Source organism: Ochotona curzoniae, unplaced genomic scaffold (assembly GCF_017591425.1).
Source record: "Ochotona curzoniae isolate NIBS_2020 unplaced genomic scaffold, NIBS_Ocur_1.0 scaffold_4506, whole genome shotgun sequence".
Taxonomy (NCBI): domain Eukaryota; kingdom Metazoa; phylum Chordata; class Mammalia; order Lagomorpha; family Ochotonidae; genus Ochotona; species Ochotona curzoniae.
The window spans coordinates 22,024,287-22,047,756 of NW_024467119.1; the positions used below are offsets into that span (position 1 = coordinate 22,024,287).

Consider the following 23,470-nt stretch of genomic DNA (forward strand, 5'->3'; position numbering starts at 1 on the left):
ACTGTGGTTCCATGTTTTTAGAAGCCCTAGTAGGAGTTTCTTTTCCACTTTAAAAGCTTCCTAGAGAAGCTGATGCTATATTTAGAGAGAAAATAAAAAGTGGGATCAAGTTAGGAGGAAGGGATAAATGATGGCAAAAGGCATTGCTGTAGGCAAAAAGAGTATACAAAAGATTGGGAAGAGAGAGAGAACATGATCCTGCCAATAGGAGCGGCAGAGGGGGCATGAGAGCAGTGTGAGGGTCCTGGTGCTACATCACAGGCATTGTATGCAGTATGTGCAGGAGTATGGCACAGGGAAAGATCTGAAGAAAGATGACTACTAAATTAGCTCAAAAAGCTCAGCTCAGACAATTAGCAACTCCACCATAGTCCTATGTCTGGGATGGTAGGATGCCAGAACCCCTCTTCTAGACATAGCCACAAGCAGGCAAGACCTTGTAAATTAATTATTGCGGATCTGCATTTTAGTTAGTGCCCGCATAATTATACTCCGAAGTGGTGCATCAGCCTTGAGCCACAACAAAGAGAATAATGATAGTTTTAGAAATTATGGGTCTGGGGCATGACAGAGACATAAAGGGGAAAGTAGAAAGTTTTTAATGAATAGCTGGTATCGGCATTTCCACCATAAACCGTAATTTAAAGAAATCATAATTCAACAGCACTATAAAGTCTATAATTCATCATTCTGACTGGAGGAACTTGGATCAGAATTTTCTCTAAACTGTAAAGAAAAATGTGCATGCACATTTCTTGCCAAATGCTAATGCAGTGTTATTTTAAGTTGAGAGCGGGGAGAAATGGGCCTGGAGCCATGAAGATAGTGCCACCCCCTCTCTGCTTCATGGACTTCTGCAGACTGGCGTTTCAAGTTGCTTCACCTTTACAGCTTACATGCTTGCAAGTTAAGTTTAGCTAGTTCAAACTCAGGGTATCGCAAAGGCTAGTGTACTGTAAAATGTGATTGATTTGCCAACACATTACTTAAGCCATTTGCAGGTTGTGTTTCTTTTGGCACTAGTTAGGGCTGGTGCTATAGGATCTTCTTATAATCTATGACAAAAACACATTTTTCCATTTAGTGATTTGGATTCATGTCAGCACGCAAGTTTTAACACATCTAGTAAATATGTTATGAATACATTTGGAGATATGTGTACATACTTGTGTATGTGTGTGGATTGATTTATGTATTTAAAGGTAGTTTTCTATCATTCATCCACTTACTCAGTCGTTAAGTCACAAACACTTGACCACCTAATGTGTGCTGAGTGCTGGACAGGACATTGGAGATTCGTTGATCATAAAACAAAACACTTCCTGTATTCTGAAGGAACTTTGAGTGTAGAATAGGAGACAGGCCAATAAACGATGATAACACAATGGTATGGTAAGTGTGTGACAATCCCATGGCAATGCTATGGGAGCATGTGGGAGGGCACCTCATCTGGTAGGGTGTGCTACAGACCCGTACAGGCTTCCTCCATGTCTGGGCTTGTTGAGTATACATTAACTTGACATTAACTTTGAGTTCTTCCACTTAAACCTGCATGAGCATTATCTATGGAGTTTGTTAAAACAGCTTCCCTGAATCCAGCTCACCATTTGCTAATTCAATAGCCCTGATGTCTTAGGGCCAAGAATGTGCTTTTCTGACAAGGTCCTGGATGATGTCATCTGCTTCTACTTAGATCACCACACTTGAAAGCCATTGTTACATACTAAAAACTAGTGGGAAATTCATCCCTGGCAGGAAGAGCAGCAGGTGAAAAAGAGATGGAGGGACACCTGGAAGAATAGGATGTGTTCAAAGAATTACAGGAGGTTCAGTTGGCTGGAACATAAACTCCCAAGTGAAGTCCTGAAAGGTTTCTAAGATAAAATATTTTGCCCTTGGCCCAGCGTGGTAGCCTAATGGCTTAGTCCTTTTCTTGTACATGCTGGGATCCCATATGGGCATCCTAGTGGCCCTGCTTCCCATTCAGCTCCCTGCTTGTGGCCTGGGAAAGCAGTTGAGGATGGCCCAAAGGCTTGGAACCCTGGACTCACATGGGAGACCTGGAGGAGGCTCCTGGCTTCAGATGGACACAGCTCCATCCATTGTGGCTGCTTGGGGGGGTGGGCGCAGAATCTGCAGACAGAACATCTTCCTCTCTGCCTCCCTTCCTCCCTGTATGTCTGAATTTCCAATAAAATAAAACGTTTTGTCAAGAGGCCAGTAGCTTAGTGGGGATTTGAACTATTCATGGCAGAGAAGTGTTGAGATCAGATTTTTCACAAACAATTTAGGAAGATCTCTTTGGCTACAGGAGATAAAGAAGCTGTTGTGGTAATCTAGGAAAGTTAGTGACATAAACTGCATGCAATAACAAAAATGTAGGGAGGGATTTTTTTTTAAAACTGTTTAAATGTTGTTTATTTTGTGTTTGAAAGAGTGAGAGATAGGGAGAGACAGTCTTCCATTTGTTATTTCATTTGTCAAATCTGTGCTGCCCAAGTTGGGCAAGGCTAAAGCCAGGGGCTGGGAATTCAACGCAGGTTTCCAACATAGGTGGCATGGGCACAACTACTTGAGCCATCATCTTCCACTTTCCGGGATGCATATTAGCAGGAAGCTGGAATTGGAGGACGGTTGAAACTTGAACCAAGATGTGATTGTAAGAGATAACTCCCAAGGGGCATCTTTTTTTTTTTTATTGTTGCTTACATTGTATTATGTAGTACAGTTTTATAGGCGCTGGGGATTCCCCCCACCCCTCCCATACCCCTCCCCCCATGGTGGATTCCTCCACCTTGTTGCATAACCATAGTTCAAGTTCAGTTGAGATTCATTGCTTGCAAACACATGCCTAGCATAAAGTTCAGCGTCTTATTGTCCAAGGGGCATCTTAACCACTGCTACCAAACACCATCCCAACTTAGATCTGAAGGATTCAGTCTTATTCATTGTAGCGTTATTCACAATAGCCAGAGAACAGAAGCAGTGTAAATGTCCATTGACCAATAAATGGATAAATGAACATACACACACCCACGGGGGTGGGGTGAGATATTATTGAGTCCTAAAAGAGAAAGGAGGATCTATCGTAAGTTACTACCAGCATGAGTTCTGGGAGCATGCTAAGTGAAATAAGCCAGTCATGAAAGTACCAAGATTGCCCACTTACCTAAAGCATGTAAAGTAGTTGAATTTTTAGAAGAAAAAATAGATTGGAGTTTTCCAGAGGTAGAGTTGGGAATGGAAGAGGCAGAAAAGATTAGTTGTTTAAAAGATCTAGAATATTTTTTTTACAAGATGAAAATTTTTCTAGAGATCTGTCACACGGCAATATAATTAGTGCTAGTACCGGCCTCTTAAAAATGATGAAGATGGTGAGAGAAAGGAGAGCAGACGGATACATCTGGAGACAATGACCAATCAAATAAAGGAGACTGAGATACCCAGCTTTTTTATTTATTTATTCATTCATTTTATTTATTATTTGAAAGGTAGACAGAGAAACTGGCAGAAGTCTTCCATCCACTATTTCCTTCCTCAAATGATCACAACAGCTAGGGTGGACCAGAACTAAGTCAGTGGCCCAGAATTTCATCCAAGTCTCCCAAGAGGGTGGCAGGGAGCCAAGTGCTTTTGCCAACATCTGCTACCTTCCAGGTTTTATATTATCAGAAAGCTGAATTAGAATAATTAGCCTGAATTCAAACTAGATACTCGAACGTGGGGTGGTGTATCCCTGGTGACAACTTAAACCCTGTGCAAAATGCCTACACTCCCACCCAAGTTTCCTTTTTTAAATAATTTTAAATCAAAAGGCAGAGCTCTAACTCACTGTTTCATTGCTTAAATGCCTGCAATGAACAGTACTGGATAAGGCCAAATCCACAAGCCAGGTACTAATCTAGGTCTCCTAGGTGGATAGCAGAAACTCAATTACTTGAGCCATCACCTATTGCCTCCCAGGATCTTCAGGAGCAAGAAGTTGTAAATGGGAACCAGCCAGGTATTAAATCAAGGAGCTCTTACATGAGATATAGATTCCAACTGATGTCTTGATTGCTTGGCCCAGTATCTGCCCCCTGGCCCCAATTTCTGAGTATACAGAAGTGTCACTTAATGGGATCAGGAATACAAGGCTACTTCAAAAATTTGATGGAAAATGAAATTATAAGCTAAGTTTGTTTCATGCATAAAGGGGATTTCTAAAAAATTTATAGGAAATGCAAAAAAAGCACACCTGCATTACACAATGTTTTTGTATCAAAATAAACTTATCCCTTTGGAGGAAGATTTCAAGTGTGCTTTACCTCAACAATGCTGTGTTTTAATGGGTCCCCAGTGTTTTTATTTGGCATCATCCGTGTGTAGGTTTCGAAACGATTTCATCTTCTTCTGAGCTGGAATGCTAACCAAGCTTTCCTTTGTTTTGAGGCAACTCTGCCAGCAGCAGACAGGCTCCATTGCAGTCAGTGAGGCTATAGATATTCATACATCACATGGAATGTGGATTCACTTACACAGCAGTGCTGTATTTGTCATGAAAATCAGGTGTACATTTCTGGTGGCTCTATCTTGCCATTGCTTGTTGAATACCTTAATCTTAGAGATGACCTCATGTGAACTGGGCTAAGAGAAATGTCGTGAATCTGAAGCTAGAACTCTAACCATCCCAGCTGTGGATCCGGTGCAAGTTCTATCCAGAGACTGCAAAAGGATAGAGTGGTTTGCAGTTGGATCCTTAAAAAAAATACACATAGAGTGTAATTGCCCTTTTCTATGAATTTTATGAAGTCCCCATGGATACAGAAACTTGGAGAGGCATGATGAGTTCCGTATGGGTGGTGCTTACTAAGAATGTGCTGAAGTAGAATGAGTGACAGTGAGAAGTGACATAAATTCATAGATGTGATGACTGTCAGGCAATCCTGTGGAATCCTATACCACTTTGGGAGAATTAGCTTTTACCTGGAGAAAAAGAAGTCGTTACAGGAGGTTAAGCAGAGGTCTCATAGCCTACCTGAAGGAATTGTGCTGGCTGCTGAACTGAGTAGAAGGTAGGGGAGATGGGAGAGCAAGTGGATGATCCTTGGATCATTCACAGGAGATATTGCGCTCCCAGTAGGATGGCAGTGATGGAGGTGGGGAGACAATGCTACATTCTGGATGAGGTCAGAGATAACACACGCAATATGAAAACCTTTATTCTGTGACTTCTTTGGGTTAACATATAAGATTGATCTCACTTCTTTTTTTTAAGATTTATTATTTTATTGGAAAGGCAGATATACAGAGAGGAGGAGAGACAGAGAAAAAGATCTTCCATCCAATGGTTCACTCCCCAAGTAGTCACAATGGCTGGAGCTGAGCCAATCCGAAGCCAGCAGCAAGGAGCTTCTTCCAGGTCTCCCATGCGGGTGCAGATCCAAAGCTTCAGATCATTCTTGACTGTTTCCCCAGGCTACAGACAGGGAGCTGGATGGGAAGCGAGGCCACTGGAGTTAGAACTGGTACTCATGGGATCCCGGCACATTCAAGGCGAGGATTTTAACCACTACTCTGTTTTGCTGGGCCCTTAATCTCATTTCTTTGTTTAACTCTTGGACATCCCAAATAGCCAGTGTGAAAATTACTTATACCTGATTTAATGCTTGATACTGTTTTCATTGGAGAATCAAATTCTTTTCTCTAACTGGTGTCTGTTTCTATTAGTTAGAGAGATAGCTTCAATAAATTGCAAATTCTTTTATTTTAATGGGACATATATGCATTTCCATATTCCTGTGTCCATTGTAATTCTGTCTTCTGACAACGTTATTGTTTCAAGGACATCATAATTGTCTCATGGTGCTTGGAGAGTTTTTAGTGATTTTGATGGTTTTGAGATTAGAAGGTCGCCAGCAGAACCAAACACTGTGCTGGCCCTGTACTGCTTTGCCCATATATCCAGGATCACATGTGTGTGCACACATGGATGGGTTGTAAATGCCTGAGTGCATACATTTAAATTTGTTGCCTCATTTTATTGAGGGCGAGAGACCAGCTGCTCTTCATAATTCTCATTTTCCTTGCTCATTACATTCCAGACCTGAGTGTAGGCCTGAAATATGACTTGTTTCCAGAGAAGGATTGTCCTAACCTGCAAATGCTGCCTCTCCCTGGGACAAGTATGCCTTGGGGACAATTAACAGCAACTGCAACCTTCAATCTTTTTGTGGTTGAAGAGAAGAACACCACACCTTCTCCCACAAGCATGACTGCATGCTGCTTAATCCTTTTCTAAGTAGAGAAATTCCTCCTGGAAGAAACAATGGTTCAAAAAACAGGTCTACATGACTACTCTAACCCACCTTCAGGGGTCAGTTAGAAGTGCCCATTTCATGACATTATGCAAAATGTGGGCAAGAAGCCCATGCTCAGGATAGTTTCCCATCATCTGTTTCCTACATTGCTTTTGCTGCTGTCCCCAGCCTGCTGTCAACATTACCTACACATAGGAGTCTGAATCTTTTGTTTCTTCATGTGGCTTGTCAGTGACTTATGGGTATGAACAGGTGAATGGATGGTCAAAGTGGCCAGCTTGTTGGCTCTCTGATTAATGTTGCTTGACTCATTAATTGGGTCATGAAAAGCTAGAGGGCAAAAAAGCAATATCTACTTTTTTGCAACGGTAGCATGAGGATAAAGAGACATAGTGGCTATTTATATGTGCTTTAATAAGCAAATATTCTTAAACCTTTGAATACAAATATAAGCTTCCCTTGGTGTTTGAAGCGGGTTCATTTGTAACTCTTGGAAACCAAAGAGCGTTATAGATGCTGTAGGAAGGCATGAAGCCAGGGTTATACCTCTGCAGGAGCAGAATGAACTCTCTTAGCTAGGTCTTCATGACCCCTTGCTGAATTCTACCTTAGCTCTTTGAGTTATAGAGATGTGAGTCAGCTGTTGTGGGTATTGATGCCTCATTTTCAAACATGTTTTGCAGCAAGTTCCTCCTAGGATAAAGGGAATCTTGTTGGCAACCTCATGGCACTTGCCAACAGAAATCAAAGGCATGGTGCAGAGGAGAGTAAAGTAGGATTACAAGGACACCTGAAAAGGGCTCCATGCCCCCGACAGATTTCTGAGGCTGGGACAGATCTGCAAGGAAATACCCAGGGTCCCTTTTTTGAACTCTTGAGAAATGTTTGCTAATTGTAACTAGTTCTAAGCCTAGAGAGAATTTGGCTTTATTCTCTTAATATGACTTGTGTTGGCATCTTCATTTTGTTTTTAAGACTCTGTTTTCTTTCATCTTAAAATTTGTGTAGGCTCGGGAAGATGGCCTGACAGTCATTCAGCCTCATTCCCTCCCTTTTGTTAATTCCAACAAACCAAGTGGGAAGATTATATACAACATTACCATGCCTCTACAGCCAAATCAAGGTAAGACAAGCCACATATTGTCTCTCCAGTTCTTAATCAGTGTGAAAAATCCTAGAGTTTGCTTGTATACACAGAGTTACTTGCTGAGATTTTAAGGAGGAACAAAGAATCTTATTCCCTTGTAATTACCCTCTAGCTTATAGCCGATTAAAAGAGAATGAGGCTCTGTGGCCAGACAGAGCAGGGATGGGTATGTTAGCTTTGACATTGACAACTCCCCTGGATGGCATGGCGTATTTGGATTGTGCTCTGGCTACTCCCTGGCATGATCAAAGGGCACACAGCCTGCCCTGTTGAGGTTATTATGAGGAAGGAAAAGGCCATGATAATCATGTGTTCAACTCCTGATTTAATAAGTCACTCCTCTTTCTCCCAAAGAGAGCAGGACAATACAAAGTTCCAGGCCAAGGAAAGGTGGGTCCCAGCATCAGGCCCCAGCTACTCCATCTCTTCATGCCAGCCTTAACTAATAAACCTATATCCAGCAGAGGTGATGCTGGCCTTCATGTGAAGATCTACTTCCATGATGTTCTGCCTCACCAGACCAGCCACTGCCCCAGTTGTATAAAGCTTGCCCAGGATCAAATTCCCAAGGAAAAACCAAAGTCTAAGATATAAATTCTGCTATTCCACTCAACAAAGTCCAAGGAAACTAGGCATCTAAAAGTTGTCCTTTTTCAGTCCACCAGGCATGGGAAATCACGGTTTCTCCCCAGCTTGTCAAGCTAATGACACAGTTCTCTAAGGTCATCACCCTGATCTCTTCTGCTTTATGGTGTTATGATGTAGAGTTAGCTCAACACCAAGTGTCACTCGTGCCCTTCTGTTCAGAGAGTGAATAAGATGAGAAAAGTCACCATAGCATCAGTTGTGCACCTGCAGAATTTAAAAATGATGGATGATGCTACAGTCCCTGCAGCCTTTATCACAAACACAGTGATCATGATGAGGATAGCATAATCAGAATCCATGTTGCTATTATCAAACATGACCCCAGAGACTAGGGAATTTCTGAAGGGAAGAGGACAGGTGGAAAAAAAATTGCTTCACCGGAAGGCATGTCTATGCCAGGTTCTCAGGGACGTTAACCATCAATTGAAACTCACTTGAGAGAATCTCATAATTACCTTGAAAAAATGTGTTCTAAGCTACATTAGGGGCCAGTGTGAGCATCTTTCTGTGTTGTGTTCAGGGAATCCTAGTTGGACTCTCTATGACTTTCAGGTTTTTCTCTTTTCTTAACTAGCTGGAGAATAGTCTACCAAGAACAGGTTGAGAACAGTTGCTCCTAGAGGACCAAGAATAGCATACATCCCCTGCAGGAGACAGAAGTTGTTAGAGCTCTGGTGATGCTATGCCAGTCTCTTCTTCCACAGGAATCATCGAGCACAAGGACCAGCCCCAGGTTCCCATCCGATATTTTATGCAAGAAGATATTAACCAAGGCAAAATCATGTACCGTCCTCCCGCTGCAGCCCCACACCTACAGGAAATCATGGCCTTCTCCTTTGCTGGTAACACTCTCACCTCTATCTTGAGACACCCATACTGTTCTCTGAGGTTCTTCATGACAAGTGTCCTGTAACTTTTCCCCTGATGTTCTGGACAATTTGGTCACACTGCTCTGTAGCTCTTCTAAATAACTTGAGACCCTGTTGACTTATATGTAACATGATGTCAAGTATTGCAGCATGGGCTCAATCCTGTATTGTTCTTGTTTTTATTTATCCATGCATGGATAGAGGCACACTTTCAATCTGTCTTGGGTTTATGCTGTCTTTGTGCCAGTTATTGAGTGAGGTCTTAGTGATAAAGTGGCAAGCAAAAGGAGGCTTGGGGTCTGCTCTTGGCAAGTTCAGAGAGCTATGCAGAAGGACATTATATGATTAACAATCCCAGGAATAAAGAGGTTAGTTACAGACTTGAGTTAAGAGCTCTGGAAATGAGAATGAATGTTCAGTGATGGCCTTAAACCAAGCAAGACTGAGTGGAGCCTGCCCCAGAAAAGTACTGACAGTGAAGTAGAGAATGGAAGCTAACGAGGTCAAGTATACATCTCAGGATGATCAAAGGAGCATTCCTGAAGGAACTGCATGGGTTCCCCTGTGCAGAGGCCATGGGAAAGAAGAGTCGTGGTCTGCTGAGAGTTTAAAAACATCTGAGCATGCAGTTTTGTGGGTGAAGCAGAGGCCAGAGAAAGCCTTTAAAGATTTGTATTTTCATCCCAAGAACAAGCAGAGCCCAGTGGAGGGAGCTATGGAAGGTAGCTTTTCATACGGAATTCTGACTGCCATAATGTTAATGGCCTCGATGCATGGGTAGGGGAGTCTGATGAGGAAGGCCCTGGAGTATGGCAGGGAAGGTATCATGGAGAGATGGAGAATGCAGATGACCTTCTGGGATTATAACCAGGTTATGACAGAAGTCCACTTTGTAGAGCAAGAAAAGACCAACCAGAAAGAACATAAGCACAAGAGTTAAATTTATTGGAAAAACTTGAAAACCATGCAATTTTATTGTAAAATTCACTTTCAATGAATTTTTTCACATGTGAGATTTTAGTTATTTTTGCCTCAAAATAAACTTACTTAATTCCACTTTCCAGGGAATTTTTGAAGCATCTTTGCTTGTTTTTTTTTTCATATGCAAATATGGAAATTTCTTGTGGTAATTTGGACACAAGTTAAATAATTTAAAATTTCTTTTCTGATTTTAGTAAATGTGAGAAGTCATATTTGCCTTTTTTTAATACAAGGCCAATTGTCCAATAAATGGTTAACTTCCTAATTAAACTGAAAATTTCTAAGGGCAGGAATAGGCCCTTTCTCTAAGGAGTACCCCTAATGTGTAGCAACTGGGTTACTAATAGCCCATGAAAGTGTTCATGGTTCCCTAACCTCTACTTCACAAGACCTACTTTACAAGGAACTGGGGCTATCCTGGGATTACAGAGAAAGAAAACATGTCAGCCATTGCCGAAATCATTTGCTTGCAAATTGTACTCATCCTAGTTCCCTGAGCCTCTGTGGAGAAGGAGAGAATCCTATCGTGTTCATGCTATGAGATAAATGTCACAACATAAATCTCTCACACAGTAACAGTGTGTAAATCAATGTCTCGGGCATCACTCAAGTCTACAATGGGATTGAGCCACCTGAGAGCCCAGTCAGTGATGTACAGCATCACCTACATTCACCGATTTGTTGAGTTTTATGTACTGATAAAATGGGATCAAAGTCAATGTGTTATAAATCATTCCAACTGCTGTGATATAGAATCATTCCACTATGTGGTTCTTTTTGCCGCTTAAAATTAATGCCAGTGCCATTAAATTCAACATAACATTTGCAAATGATTTGATTATCTTTCCTTAAGCCAGAATAATTTAGAGTAAAATGCCCTTGATTTTTCTTACCACTGCCCCATATTTTGTATCTTTCCTATCTATGACTCTGAAATATTTAATATGCTGATTTTCTCTCTTGCTCTTTCAGATCTCCCAGAGTCAGTAAAATTTCATTTCACAGGTAAAGACTTTAATAGTAATCTTATTAGAAAATGGAATTTTCCTTTCCTTACTAGTTCTTTCTTTCACTCCATTTATCATTACTTTTAGTGAGTTTCTAAGAGCTACTGAAAACTTATTTCACTCTTCTTCTAACTCATTCACATGGTTAGACAATAATAGTGTAGTTTTATGTTCATAAAGAGCCTACCAAGGATGTCAGAGTAATATTAATTAATGGTGATGTTTAATTAATAGATTTCATTGTAACCTTTCCTAATATTTATTGAAAAAAAATGTAATAGTGGTCAAGATAGTAGACTCTAAATTGCTTCAAGTTCATTGCATTTTTGGAAGGCTTCTTAACTTACCATGCTTAAGTGCCTCCCTCATAAAAGAGGATGATAATATATTTGTCACATAGTCCAAACAGTGACCGATACATGATGTCCCAGAGTTATATTCAGCCAGTGAGTGGTGGTCGTCTATAGTCTCATTTATTGAACACCTTACTACTGGAGAGAAAAGTGTATGCTGGCACAGGAGTTGGGAAGCTTCCTGTGTCACCCCCAACATCCTAGCTGGAGTTCACATGCAGTAGAAACTCACTGTCTGTCAGCCAAAGCAGAGGTATGTGTGGTGTCTATGTGTGGCTGATGCAGAAACAAGCTTTCTTATTTGAGTTAAAATGAGGATGGTGGACCGTAAAAGCTTCATCCTCAAAGAGATGTTTAGATAGCATTGATTGTTCCAATATAATCAGTCCCCCAAGTGTCCTATATATATCATATGGGAAAAAAGTATTGGTGGGACACAAAATTACTTTCCTCAAACTCCCAGACCTTTTTTTCTACTTTGAGGATTAAAAAGCACACCTGAATGAATAATAAGTTTCAGAGTGGTTCCATTGCTAACCTGAGCCGTGTTTTGTTGTATTTATAATAAATAGTCCTCTATATGATTGACACAGTCAACAACAATAGATAATGGGCTCCTTACATTTTACAAAAAAAAAATATGCTAACTTAATCCTTATGGCAATATTGCAAGGACAGATACTATTGAAACTGGGGATACTGAAAGCACCCATAAAAATAAATTATCAGTCTGATGAGAAGGCATAGTAAGCTGATCCTCTAACAGCTGTGCTAGCAACCCATATGGGTGTTGATTCGTGTCCCAGCTGCTCCACTTCTGATCTTCATCTGAACAGCTCCTTTTGGATAATCAGCTCAGATGAGCAGGAACGCCACTGTGCCTGACTTGGCTGGCATGGGCACAAGCACAGCTGTTGTGCACAGTGGCTCTGTGCAAGGAACATGCACGAGGCCATGGTGCCCACAGAGGCCCTTGAACCCAAGGAGGTGGTTTGCTTCTCAGAGGAATCAGGATGTTGCTAAGAGAGAGTGCTGGACTTCTCACTGCTAATGTTTGTACTGTAAATGTTTGTTTGTGTACCACTTCAGTCAAGTGCTCTATTTTCTTGTTTTATAATGTACCAGAAAGGAGCTTGCTTCCACTTACTTATAGAGGCAAGGAAATGCCTTGGTTACCCTGAGCTGCTGTTGTGATAGCATCAAATTTTTAAAAATTAAGTGTCAGGGTCTTTTCTGTTCTTGTCAGTAAAGTAGGGATGTTGAGGGCCCAGCTACCATTGATTTAAAAATAAAGCCTGTGTAAAATAAAGTTGCATTTGGCATCTATTTTTATTTAACATTGTTTAAGAAACCCTTGAAATCCTAAATCCACTGAAATACAAAGAAAAAAATTGTCCACAGCCCCCAAAAGTTAAGAATAATTCATCCCTCTTTGATGAGCCAGAGAGGAAACTGAACATAAAGATGCAGCATGCTTGATTGAGCAGGTTACTCCTGTGAATCCTTCCTGCCCACAGGGGTGGTGTCCCTCCACCCTGGTAGTGCTGTCTCTGAACTTCTCTAGGTCATAGAGTGTAGGTTATAAAACCAAACCATCCCTTTTAGATCTGTCACCAGTAAAAGACAAATATAAACCCTGATTGGAACCATTCCCAGGAGTCTCTGAGCAAAGCTTGATTGCCTTAAGAAGAGATGAGATGTCTATTGACTTGTTATTAAGTCCAAAATAAAGGCAAGAAGGCACCCAATTTCACAGAACCAGCCCATAGGTGCGCCTCAGATATTTAACCTAAATAATGTAGCATTTTCAGTAGCCACCAAGGGCAAAAAGGATGATGAGCAGGTGGTGCAGTTATCTATCCAAATCTGGCTTTTAGAGGAAGTCAGGTGTGTCATGGCATGAGAAAGTAGGAGTACAAGCCATTTATAAGCATCTCTTCAAAATGTCAAGATCATCCAAAAAAGTTTCCAACTATATATTTGTTGAAACAGCATGAAGATGAGTAGATATGCATCATCTATATCTGTGAGTGCATACATATGTGCTTTTGCTTTCCAGTGTCTGATGGGGAACACACAAGTCCAGAGACGGTCTTCACCATTCACCTACTTCGCACCGATTGGCGGCCACCAGTCTTCCAGGTCACAGCTCCCCTGCTTCAGGTCAGCCCAGGAGGCAGTACTTTGCTAGGTAAGAACCTTGGGGCCTGAGACACACAGAGTTTTGGGAATGGGACCGTATTTGGGAAGTAATCCCTCTTCAAGTCTCTAAAACATTGGCAAGCTGCAGTGACAGTCTCTTCCCAAAGCCACACGCATTCCCACCCGTGTCCTCTTTGTGCCATGCCCATGCTCATAACAGCAGTAGAGAAAGGGGAATGAACCTTCCAGAAGCCAGCACTCAACAAAGGAACGCAACAATGAATTTATTTTCCAGCCCGCAGGAATTGATTTGTTGGCGTTACTAAAATATAAAGTAGCAGAGAGCTGAAAGGAGACTGTGGGGATGGGGCTTTGAGTGATTGCTCTTGTTTTCTATTCAGAAAGTTAAAAAGTAATAGGGGAAGTGACAGATGACAGCAATCTTCCAAAACTATGACGTGTTAGAGTTGGCCCAGCTGTTTTGTGCATGACTTTATTTGCTTATTAGTATACTTACTACTTCTCACTTTCGTGATGGCTACAGCAACCATCCTTAAATTTGGTTCCTCTGTAAATTCAGCAAAGAAATAAAAAGGATGGTTTAATGCAAATTATGGGGAGAGTTTTGGGGGAAGAAAATCAACCACAACCCCTAAGCATTAATATACCTATGGATATCTTTTACTCATGCCCCCACACATATGGGGAAAGGGAGGCTTAGCATTCAGAAACACATGTAAGTGAACTTTGAGAAAGACCTACTTGAAATTTGAGTTTTGACTAATGAGAATATTTCAAAAGGTTCATGGAGAGGTAAATTTAGAAATTTATTTTTGACACACATTCGTCTTTTTCATTAACATTCATTTCCAAGGTTTGTTTGCTTTTGCACCAGAAATGTACTTTCCTTTTAATCCATTTTCCATGAGCGTTTTGAGGGCTGATTGGGCCCTGCCGGTTTGCATTGTTAGTGCTTGATTGGAATGAACAGCCCCTTGCTTGTAATAGCTCACAGGTTCCTCAAGAATGGCTTCCAGCATGGCCTGTGATGTGAGTGGACACAGTCTCTAGTTGCCAGGGAGTCCATCACTCTCTCTCTGCTTTCCTCTCGATGCTGCAGGGCTTCGGCTAGTCATGGGGGCAGCTGACACGGCACCTGAAGAACTCTTCTTTGAGCTTCGGAGGCCTCCTGAGCATGGTGTACTCCTGAAGCATACCACCGAGTTCCAGGGGCCCCTGGCCACAGGTAACTGCACCCTTGGGCCCAGGCTTGCTTCTGTGTTTCTCAGACAAGAAGTGAAGTGTTTTGGTGACTAAGCCATGAGCAGATACTTCATTTTGTGTTGATTTCACTGGCCTAGATGCTTATTTAAGATCTTCTTCACTGCCTGTTCTTATCTTCCAAGCCCTTCCTACCTACATCCACACCTTCCTACCCACATCCACACCTTCCTACCCACATCCACACCTTCCTACCGACATCCACACCTTAACAATTGTGAAACTCTTGCCTCAAGTTGTAAGTGGAATTGGTTGCCTTCCTTCCACAACTTGGAGTAAATGCATTGAAAATACAATATTAGGTGTCAGCTGCCTCTTTCTGTTCATTTGTTCTTGGAGATGAATTTGTCAGTCTAAATTTGAAAGATGAGTGTTACAAGAATTTTTAGCATAGTGACTCTGATAGCAGTACTTACATGTGTCTTTGGTAACAAAAAACCGAGTACATTTCTGAAGTATTATCTAAGCAGTGTCACAGTGTGGTGATGTGACAATGTGACAGGTTTTCCAAAATGATAGTTATTGTGCTGTTTCTGATTAGTTACCAAAAAAAAAAAAAAAGCATGTGGATTGTTCCAGAAGCTCAGGAAAGCACGAAGAACACAACTCAAGCTAACTTGTTAATAGAGCATGTACTGCAGTCCCCCCAGAATGCTGTGTCTTCATCTGAGAGTCTGTCTTTCCCAGAGCCTTTCTAAGATTCCTGTCAGAGACTGAGTAATGCGTTCTTTCAGAGCATCCCTGTTGGGGCAAATTTTTGCCCTTGAAGGAGATTGAATTTTTTACAACTCATGGGCATTTAGGAGTCACAAAGTCAGACTGTACAAAATGTACTGAGCCAAAGAAGTGCCATTAGAATAGATTTATGGTAACCCAAGGGAACCACATTAGGTGCAGAACACTCCTGCAAAATTTCTTTAGCATTACAGTTAGTCTATATTTGTATAATTAATATATAAGATATAAAGATGATTATCTTTTTCAGGCTTCATAGTACTACCAAAAGTAGAACACAGTGGCACAGCGTTCAGAGAGAAAATTGAGGATGATTGTGGAGAACAAGTTCATTCTTTCAGCTCATCACATAACCCTGATGACTAGAGTCTACAGTTTATTGGAAAATGGAGCTGAATACAACATCCAGGAAGACCCATTTCTCAACTATGTTTTGTACCATCTTTAGAGTCCATGGTACCAAGAGGCTTTTCTCATAAGAAGAGTTCCATGACTCAACAAATTTAAGGTTTCATATTTGTATGTTAAGGATTCTAAAACTTTAATAAGTCCTACAGTTTAAAACTTTCAATTTAAATTTACCTTAATCTCATTTTTTCCAAACTTATGTTAAACCTGAAACTTCTTTTACACAATACCTTTCTAATTGATTATGAATTGCCATCTAAACTATGAAGTCTGGCTTTTGAATTTCAAGTATTTTTTCAAATTTTAATTTTGGAAAAAGCTTTGAATTCCTCTTTCTGACAAGGTCATCAGATATAAGTTTTTTTTTTAATCAGTATCAAGATTCAATTCTAGGGGGCCAGAGTTGTGGCATGACAGGATAAGCCAACACTTTGGATGTCATATCCCAACGTGGAGGGCCAGTTCGAGTCCCAGCAGCTCTGCTTCTGATCCAGCTCCCTGCTAAATGCACTCAGGAAGGCAGCAGAGGATCATCCTGCCACTTACATGAGAGACCCGGATGGAGTTTGGGGTTTCTAATATCAGTCTGCCCAAACCCCAGTTGTTACAATCATTTGGGGGAGTAAATCAGCAAATGGAAGATCTCTTTCTGTTTTTCTCTGTTACTTTTCCTTTCAAATTAATAAACAAAAAAGGTTAGATCCCAAAAAGGCTATACAAGAGCTACCATAAAGAATAGAAGCTGTTTAATTTTTTCCAGAGATGAAAGTAAAGAAAGGGTTGTTATAGAGATGTATTTTAGCTCAATATGGATAAGAACTTTAAACAAGATTAGAACTATCTTGGGGACCCAGCAGTACAATGTCTCAATTGACTAATCTTCTGACTTGCAAGTACCAAGATCCCTTATGGTCTCTGGTTTGTGTCCTGGCCGCTCCACTTCCTATCCAGCCTCTTGTGTGTGGCCTGGGAAAGCAGTGAAGAATGGCCTAAAGTCTTAGAGCCCTGCACCTGCCTGGGAGACTTGGCAGAAGCTCCTGGCTCCTGATTGGCTTAGCTCTGCCCATTGCAGCCATTTGGGGAGTGAATCAGTGGATGGAAGAAGTCTCTTCTTCTCTCCATAAATCTGACCTGCCTTTCCAATATAAATAAATAAATCTTCAGGACTTGCTTGGGAGGAGTGAACTGACTTGTTAAACAGTGAGCTTCTTGCCTTGTGAAGTGCTGAAGATGAGGCAAACTCTAGAGTGACATCAAGAGAAACCTATACTGGTAGATCATTAGACTAATGAGCTTCTTATTTCATTGTGTATGATTCTATATATACCTTAAAATCCTGTAAACAAAGATGCTATATAAGCAAAAAGTATTATTCCCAGAAGTAATCGGTTTTGTGATTTGTTTTGTTCTTGAAAGGTGACACTTTCACACAAGAGGACGTGGAGAAAAATGCTCTGTGGTATGTGCACGATGGTTCCTCTGCCCAGGGAGACAGAATGGAGATCTCAGTCACAGATGGCCTCACAGGCATGGCATTGGAAGTGAGAGTGGAGGTGTCACAACCCAAGGCCCAAGGGCCTCGGCTGGCTGCTGCTTCCTCTCTTAGCATCACGGTTGTTAACAAAAGAACAGCTGTGATCACCAGGGCACACCTTGCTTATGTGGTAAGCTCAGACACCTGCTTGTCCTGTCCTTTACTGCGCCTTGTAGTCAGGCTAGGTAGGGAAAACTCGTGGTGGCAGACAGATGGCCATGTTTCCCCATCTTCCCTACCCTTTTGCTTTTATGGGCAGTCGTGTTGGTTATGCTAGCTTTTCCCAGTATCTCAGGAGCCCAGAAGTGAATGAATGCAATGTGCTGGAACACGATTAGTGTTTGTAGGGGTGGGTATTTGTGAACCAGAATCAAGTCCCATATCCATTCTCTATGTGCCATTCGTAATATTTCCAACAGATCTTTTGGAAAAAGAGCACTCTGGGAAAATATGCTGGTCAATGAGCAATGGATCAATGCGTCTTGTAACCGCTTAAGAGAAGCCTGGCTTTTCATCAGCTCTTGTCTCAGGTTCACTCCAGACAGAGCACTAGCTCCCCCTTCAGCTTTGCTCTCCCTTGATTGTTGGCGCCTCCTGTCATTCATGCCCCAAGGGAAGCAGTATGGCCAGGGACTTCCCAGGGAACTCGGAGGAGACTGTCAGACTCTGGGATCTGTCCTCCCATTGGGCTCTGCCTTGATAAGTGATCTGGGGTGGTTAAATTCATCTTTCTTTGATTCTACTTCTGAAGTTAAGGATAATGAGAATAATTATTTTGCTATTATCTATGTTGTAAACAGATATGTGTTATGTAAGTGAAATAATGAATGCCCTTTTTTAAGATAATACCTTGAAAGGATAAATGATCATACTTAGTTTGGTTTTTTCTTAGTAACATTAAAATTTCAACCAATCACCATGACTTTAAACAAAAAACACTATATAGTTTTATTTTTTGAAGATTTGTTTATTTTTATTGCAAAGTCAGATATACAGAGAGGAGGAAAGACAGAGAGGAAGATCTTCCGTCCAATGATTCACTACCCAAGTGAGCGCAACGGCCAGTGCTGTGCTGATCTGAAGCCAGGAGCCAGGAACTTCTTCCAGGTCTCCCACATGGGTGCAGAGTCCCAAGGCTTTAGACCGTCCCCCACTGCTTTCCCAGACAACAAGCAGGGAGCTGGATGGGAAGCGGAGCTGCCGGGATTAGAACCAGCACCCATATAGGATCCTGGCACATTCAAGGTGAGGACTTTAGCTGCTAGGCCACGCTGTCAGATCCAGCCACTATATAGTTTTAAGTAAACTTTAACTAGCCTGAAGTGTATTACTATAAAATCTAGTCCTGAGCGCAGGTATATAATATAAAACATTGCCTGTGAGCAACAACTATTCTTGCACAGCTTTTCTCCTTGAATTGTCTTTTCTCAAATTATGGGAAACTGTTCCACCTTGATTTTCTCCTGAGTCTACTAGAGCTTCAGAACAGCTTTAATTTTTTTTTAATTGACATATGATTTTACCATAGCTTCTATTCTTTTCAATCTTATGAAACTCACAAATTCATAAAAATGTATGAATTCAGACTTAATCAATAGATAACCAAGGCTTGAAAAATGTTTGACAGACCAAAATAGAACTCCAGGAGCAGTTCCTAACCATTAACTGCATATTATAAGCTGCATATCAAAATGTAAGCCCATTGGCGACTGAACATGTATTTCAGAAATTGATTGAATGTGAATCTATCCACCAGAGCAGAAAAACTCCAAAAGAACTATTTAGCCCACTAACAGCATAGCAGATATTTTAAAGACTTAGCTATTTTGTGTACTTTCTCTGAGAGTTGTAGAATTTCACACTTATTTTCACAGGAATCTTTTTTTCAGAGATATGTAGTTTATAAGTTTTCAGCGAACATTTAGGGACATTTGGAAATTGATTTGCATTCTGAATCTCACATAGGATAGGGTGCAGAAACCAGCATGTGCCTGGTCTGAATTAGTATCTTTAAGGGGAAGAGACAAAAGGCAAGAATGAGATTCTGCATACTTTGTTTCTTAACAGTATTATAGACACACAGTTTGCACTGCAGGTGAACATCTGGGGGTGAGGGTAACGGGCGGGAGGGGAGGAGTATGGAGCGAGAGTGCTGGAGGTTAGGATGGATGTGCTTTCACCCAGCCTCACCACTTACCACCACACTACCAAGTCATTTCAACTCTCTAGGTTTCAGGTGTTTGCACTTTAATATTGGAGGAAGGAGTAATATAATTCATTTTTTAAAGTTCACAGTGTTTCCATGAGCCAACCAAAAAGAAAATAATTCAAAATATGATACCACTTACCACAGTATTATATATCACGTAACTAGGAATGAATGTAAGGAAGGTAAGGGCTTTTACCGTTTTATAACTGCTGTAGGAGAGGAAATGAATCCACAGGAGAGTCTCAACTTGGTCAAGCATGTTGGGAAAGAAATCGGCATTGTTCTCAGGGTGAATAGATATGTGCCCCAACCATTCTATTGCTAGACTTCTATGAGAAACTTGTACATATACTATAAGAACAGGTATAAAAATGTTTACCACAATAGTATTTATAATAATGAAAATATTGAACAAGCCAGGTGGCTGTCAACAGAATAAGAGAGAACCTGTGCTGCAATAATTACTCCAGAATATTGGAGTCTCCTTGCGGTTAAATTACAGGCACAAATAGTAATAGAAATAGATCTTCACAACTGGCTGTTGAATAAAAAGAAAAATAGATCCCTGAAGTCTAATTTTACTTTTGTAAGTTTACTTTAAAAAAGTAAAAATATGCTCTGTAGTATTAGATTACATTAAGAGATTCAATGATGTAACAAGCAAGATTTATGGCAATGGCCCTACTAGGGACAGCATGAAGGAAGAGCACATTAATAAAGCATTTATTATCATCAAAATTCCTGCCCTGTGTTGAAGGGTGAATTCATGGCACAGATGTATGCATGGTTCAAGGAAAATAAAAGCATGAACTAATACCAAATGGGTAAGAAAGTTAGTAAGGTGCCACTTCTTAGGTATTTTCTATGTCCTCAGTATCTTGAAGATCCTAAAATAGCAATTTTTTTTAAATTATGACAGGGCCTTTTTGTATGAACAGATGTCTAGTCCACCTTTTTAAACCCTGCAGTCATTTGAGATCTAAAAGAAAATAGAATTGCTTGACATGAGATCAGCACTTATTTAACAAGTTTGATATCATGGAATTAAACCCCTGTTTTTGTTCAACTGGAGCCAAAAGCTCTGTCCCTGTGATGCATCTGCTCCCGGAAGACAATACCATCAAACTCAGATGGCTGCCTCAGAGGGAACTCACAGCTATACTGGGAAATACTCTGTTGGAAGCCTGCATGCTATATTTGGTGACTCATGTGGAGAAATAGAAAAAACTTTAAAGGAATATGCGTTTAGGGGGAATGTTCTGAAGTTTTGCAGCTTCAATAACTCCCAGCTCCATGTCTTGCTAGCGTCAAATGAAGTGAGGAAATTCTGTGATCTTGCATGGGGACTCTACAAGCATAAAAAGACCCCTGAGCATCATGGGATCAGATGGAAAACCCACTCTTGCTAGCCCACTTCCAGGCATTCCGGACTTTTACCTCATCTGACTTGTGTGCTATAGCCATGAAAGTCTATATTGTATCATATTGTAGCCATGCAATATCTATGTTCTTTGTTGTAGTGGTAAAATGTAGAGTACCAGATTGTCACAATCAGGTGCTCTGCAAGATGAACAACTCAGGGGAACTTTCCCAGACCGTATCAACCTTCTAGATATTTCCAAAAATATTTTTCAAGGCAATTGTCCATTAATATGTTCAGTGGCCACAAAGAAAGCATGTTTTATTTCTCAGCAAAAGCCATAAGAGGAAACTCCTGTATAGATTCAGTCCTGATAGAACAAAATCCCCAAGACTTCATAAATTCTTTTGTAAATTCCACATTTGATCATGTTGAGCATTATTTGAAGCGAGTCATTGACTAGTGAAATGATTTCTGTTTCACAAATTGTTTGCCATTGTGTAGCATATTATGTGTTCCCACGGATCCTTGTTTGTTTCTGAAAAACAGAACAGATTCAAACTCTAGAATACTGTCCTGTATGTGGATAACTTTCAGTTTATGGTGTTTTTCACTTAAATATTTGGTAAAAACACAAAACCACAGAAGCATGTATTGCACAATTGGTCATCTCTTTGCCTTATGCCCCATATCTGAAGGGCATATCCCCACTGCTATCTTTAGCTAGTATTGGAAGAAAATATTATCAAACAGGTATTTTAAATGGAAAATACTGGCATTTCGTGTGACCTAAAATGGTATTGCTTTATGGCAAAAGAGAAAGGGACTTTCTTTTCATGGAGAAGGAAACACCTGTGAATTGTGGTCCTAGAAGTATTTATTCCTAAAAATGTGCTTTCTGATCTTCACTCTTATTTGCCTTACTAGGATGATTCTTCCCCTGATTCAAAGATCTGGATTCAGTTACATTCTCTGCCCATGTATGGCACACTCTTAAAAACCTCAGGCTCTGAGGTGGAAGAGCTCTCAGGGGTCTCGAACTTCACAATGGAAGACATCAACCACAAGAACATCAGGTACATAACCACTTGATGTTGTCTGACAGAATTTTACAAAATTGTATTAACTTCATTTTAAACAAGTGGTTGCATCTGCTTGAGACCCTGTATTGTTTCTGGCCTCATTGTTACACAAAGCTGTGGTCATGATTCCTTTGCTTCTTCTTTTGACCTTCAAAGGTACTCTGCTGTATTTGAGATGAATGATCATCTGGTTACTGACCGCTTCCATTTCTCTGTGTTGGATTCGGACCACAACCGCCTGGACAATCAGATGTTTACCATCATGATCACTCCTGCTGAGACTCCGCCTCCAGTCATTGCTTTTGCTGACCTGATCACGGTAAAACAATCCACAGATCCACAGACATGAAGTGCTATGGAAAGCTGGGCTCTGCGGTTACGTCAATGAAGGGCTTTCTGCCTGTCTTGGCTACCAAGTCCTTCCTCCAAGACATCTGGGCCATGATGTCAAACTATATAGGGTTTCCAGTTACAGACTTTTCAAAAAATATAAAAATGGTTAGATGCAGATATCAAATTTGTAGATCCACATTATCTAGTCAATAAATACGTACATATTAGACACTATGCTAGGTGTTGTTAGTAAATATTTCTTTTATAATCTAAGAGGCAGGGAGCTGGCCTTGCAGCATAGAGAAGTAACAGGCCACCTGCGGTGCTGGCATCCATAATGAAACACTTCTTCAAGTCCCTGCTGCTTCACTTTTGATCTACTTCCCTACAAATGTAGAAGATCAGTGCAGGGTGCTCCAAATATTAGGGTCCTGCCACCCATGCAGGAAACCCAAATGGGGTTCCTGGCTCCTAGCTTCAGCCTGGACCAGTGCTAGCCATTGTGGTCATCTGGGGAGTGAGCCAGTGGATAGAAGATATCGCTACCTCTCACCCCCATTACTCTCACCTTCAAATAAATAATTAAATCCTTTAAAAAAAATAGATCATGTGAGAAATAGAGAGGGAAATAGAGAACTCCCATTTGCTGATTTACCCCCCAAATGCCTGCAGTAGGCCCCAGCTAGGGTTGAAGTCAGAAGCCATGAACTCAGTCAAGTCTCCCAAGTGCGTTTCAGGGACCCAATCACCTGCTGCCCCCCAGGGTCTCCACTAGCATAAAGCTGGAGTAGGGAAGGAACCTTATGTTGAACCCAGGGTGCAAATATGGGGTTAGAATTTCTCTTGCCAGAGTAACTAAACTATGGACATTGCCCTCCAAAATCAAATCAATACTTAATCTACCATTTTAAACAGCGTTGATGGGATATTGGGAGGACAGGGTGATAATACAGTATATCTTGATCAGTGAAGTTGCTCAGGCATGAGTTGAAGTGCCAGTTTTGTTACATATTAGTTGGCTAACTTTGGACCCAGAATTTAATCTTTATACCTTCAAAATGCTACTCTTCCTACTACGTGAA

General features: G+C 40.9%; 1 protein-coding gene across 1 annotated transcript in view; it reads left to right on the top strand.

Annotated features, from left to right (window-relative positions):
• FRAS1 (Fraser extracellular matrix complex subunit 1) overlaps positions 1-23,470 on the top strand; it is a 263,048-nt gene that overhangs the window by 156,480 nt on the left and 83,098 nt on the right. Inside the window, exons 32-39 of the mRNA XM_040967150.1 lie at positions 7,308-7,422; positions 8,799-8,936; positions 10,917-10,949; positions 13,364-13,495; positions 14,567-14,692; positions 17,287-17,534; positions 21,901-22,049; positions 22,212-22,374. Coding sequence (XP_040823084.1) covers positions 7,308-7,422; positions 8,799-8,936; positions 10,917-10,949; positions 13,364-13,495; positions 14,567-14,692; positions 17,287-17,534; positions 21,901-22,049; positions 22,212-22,374 — 1,104 coding nt within the window. The remainder of the gene's footprint in view (positions 1-7,307; positions 7,423-8,798; positions 8,937-10,916; positions 10,950-13,363; positions 13,496-14,566; positions 14,693-17,286; positions 17,535-21,900; positions 22,050-22,211; positions 22,375-23,470) is intronic.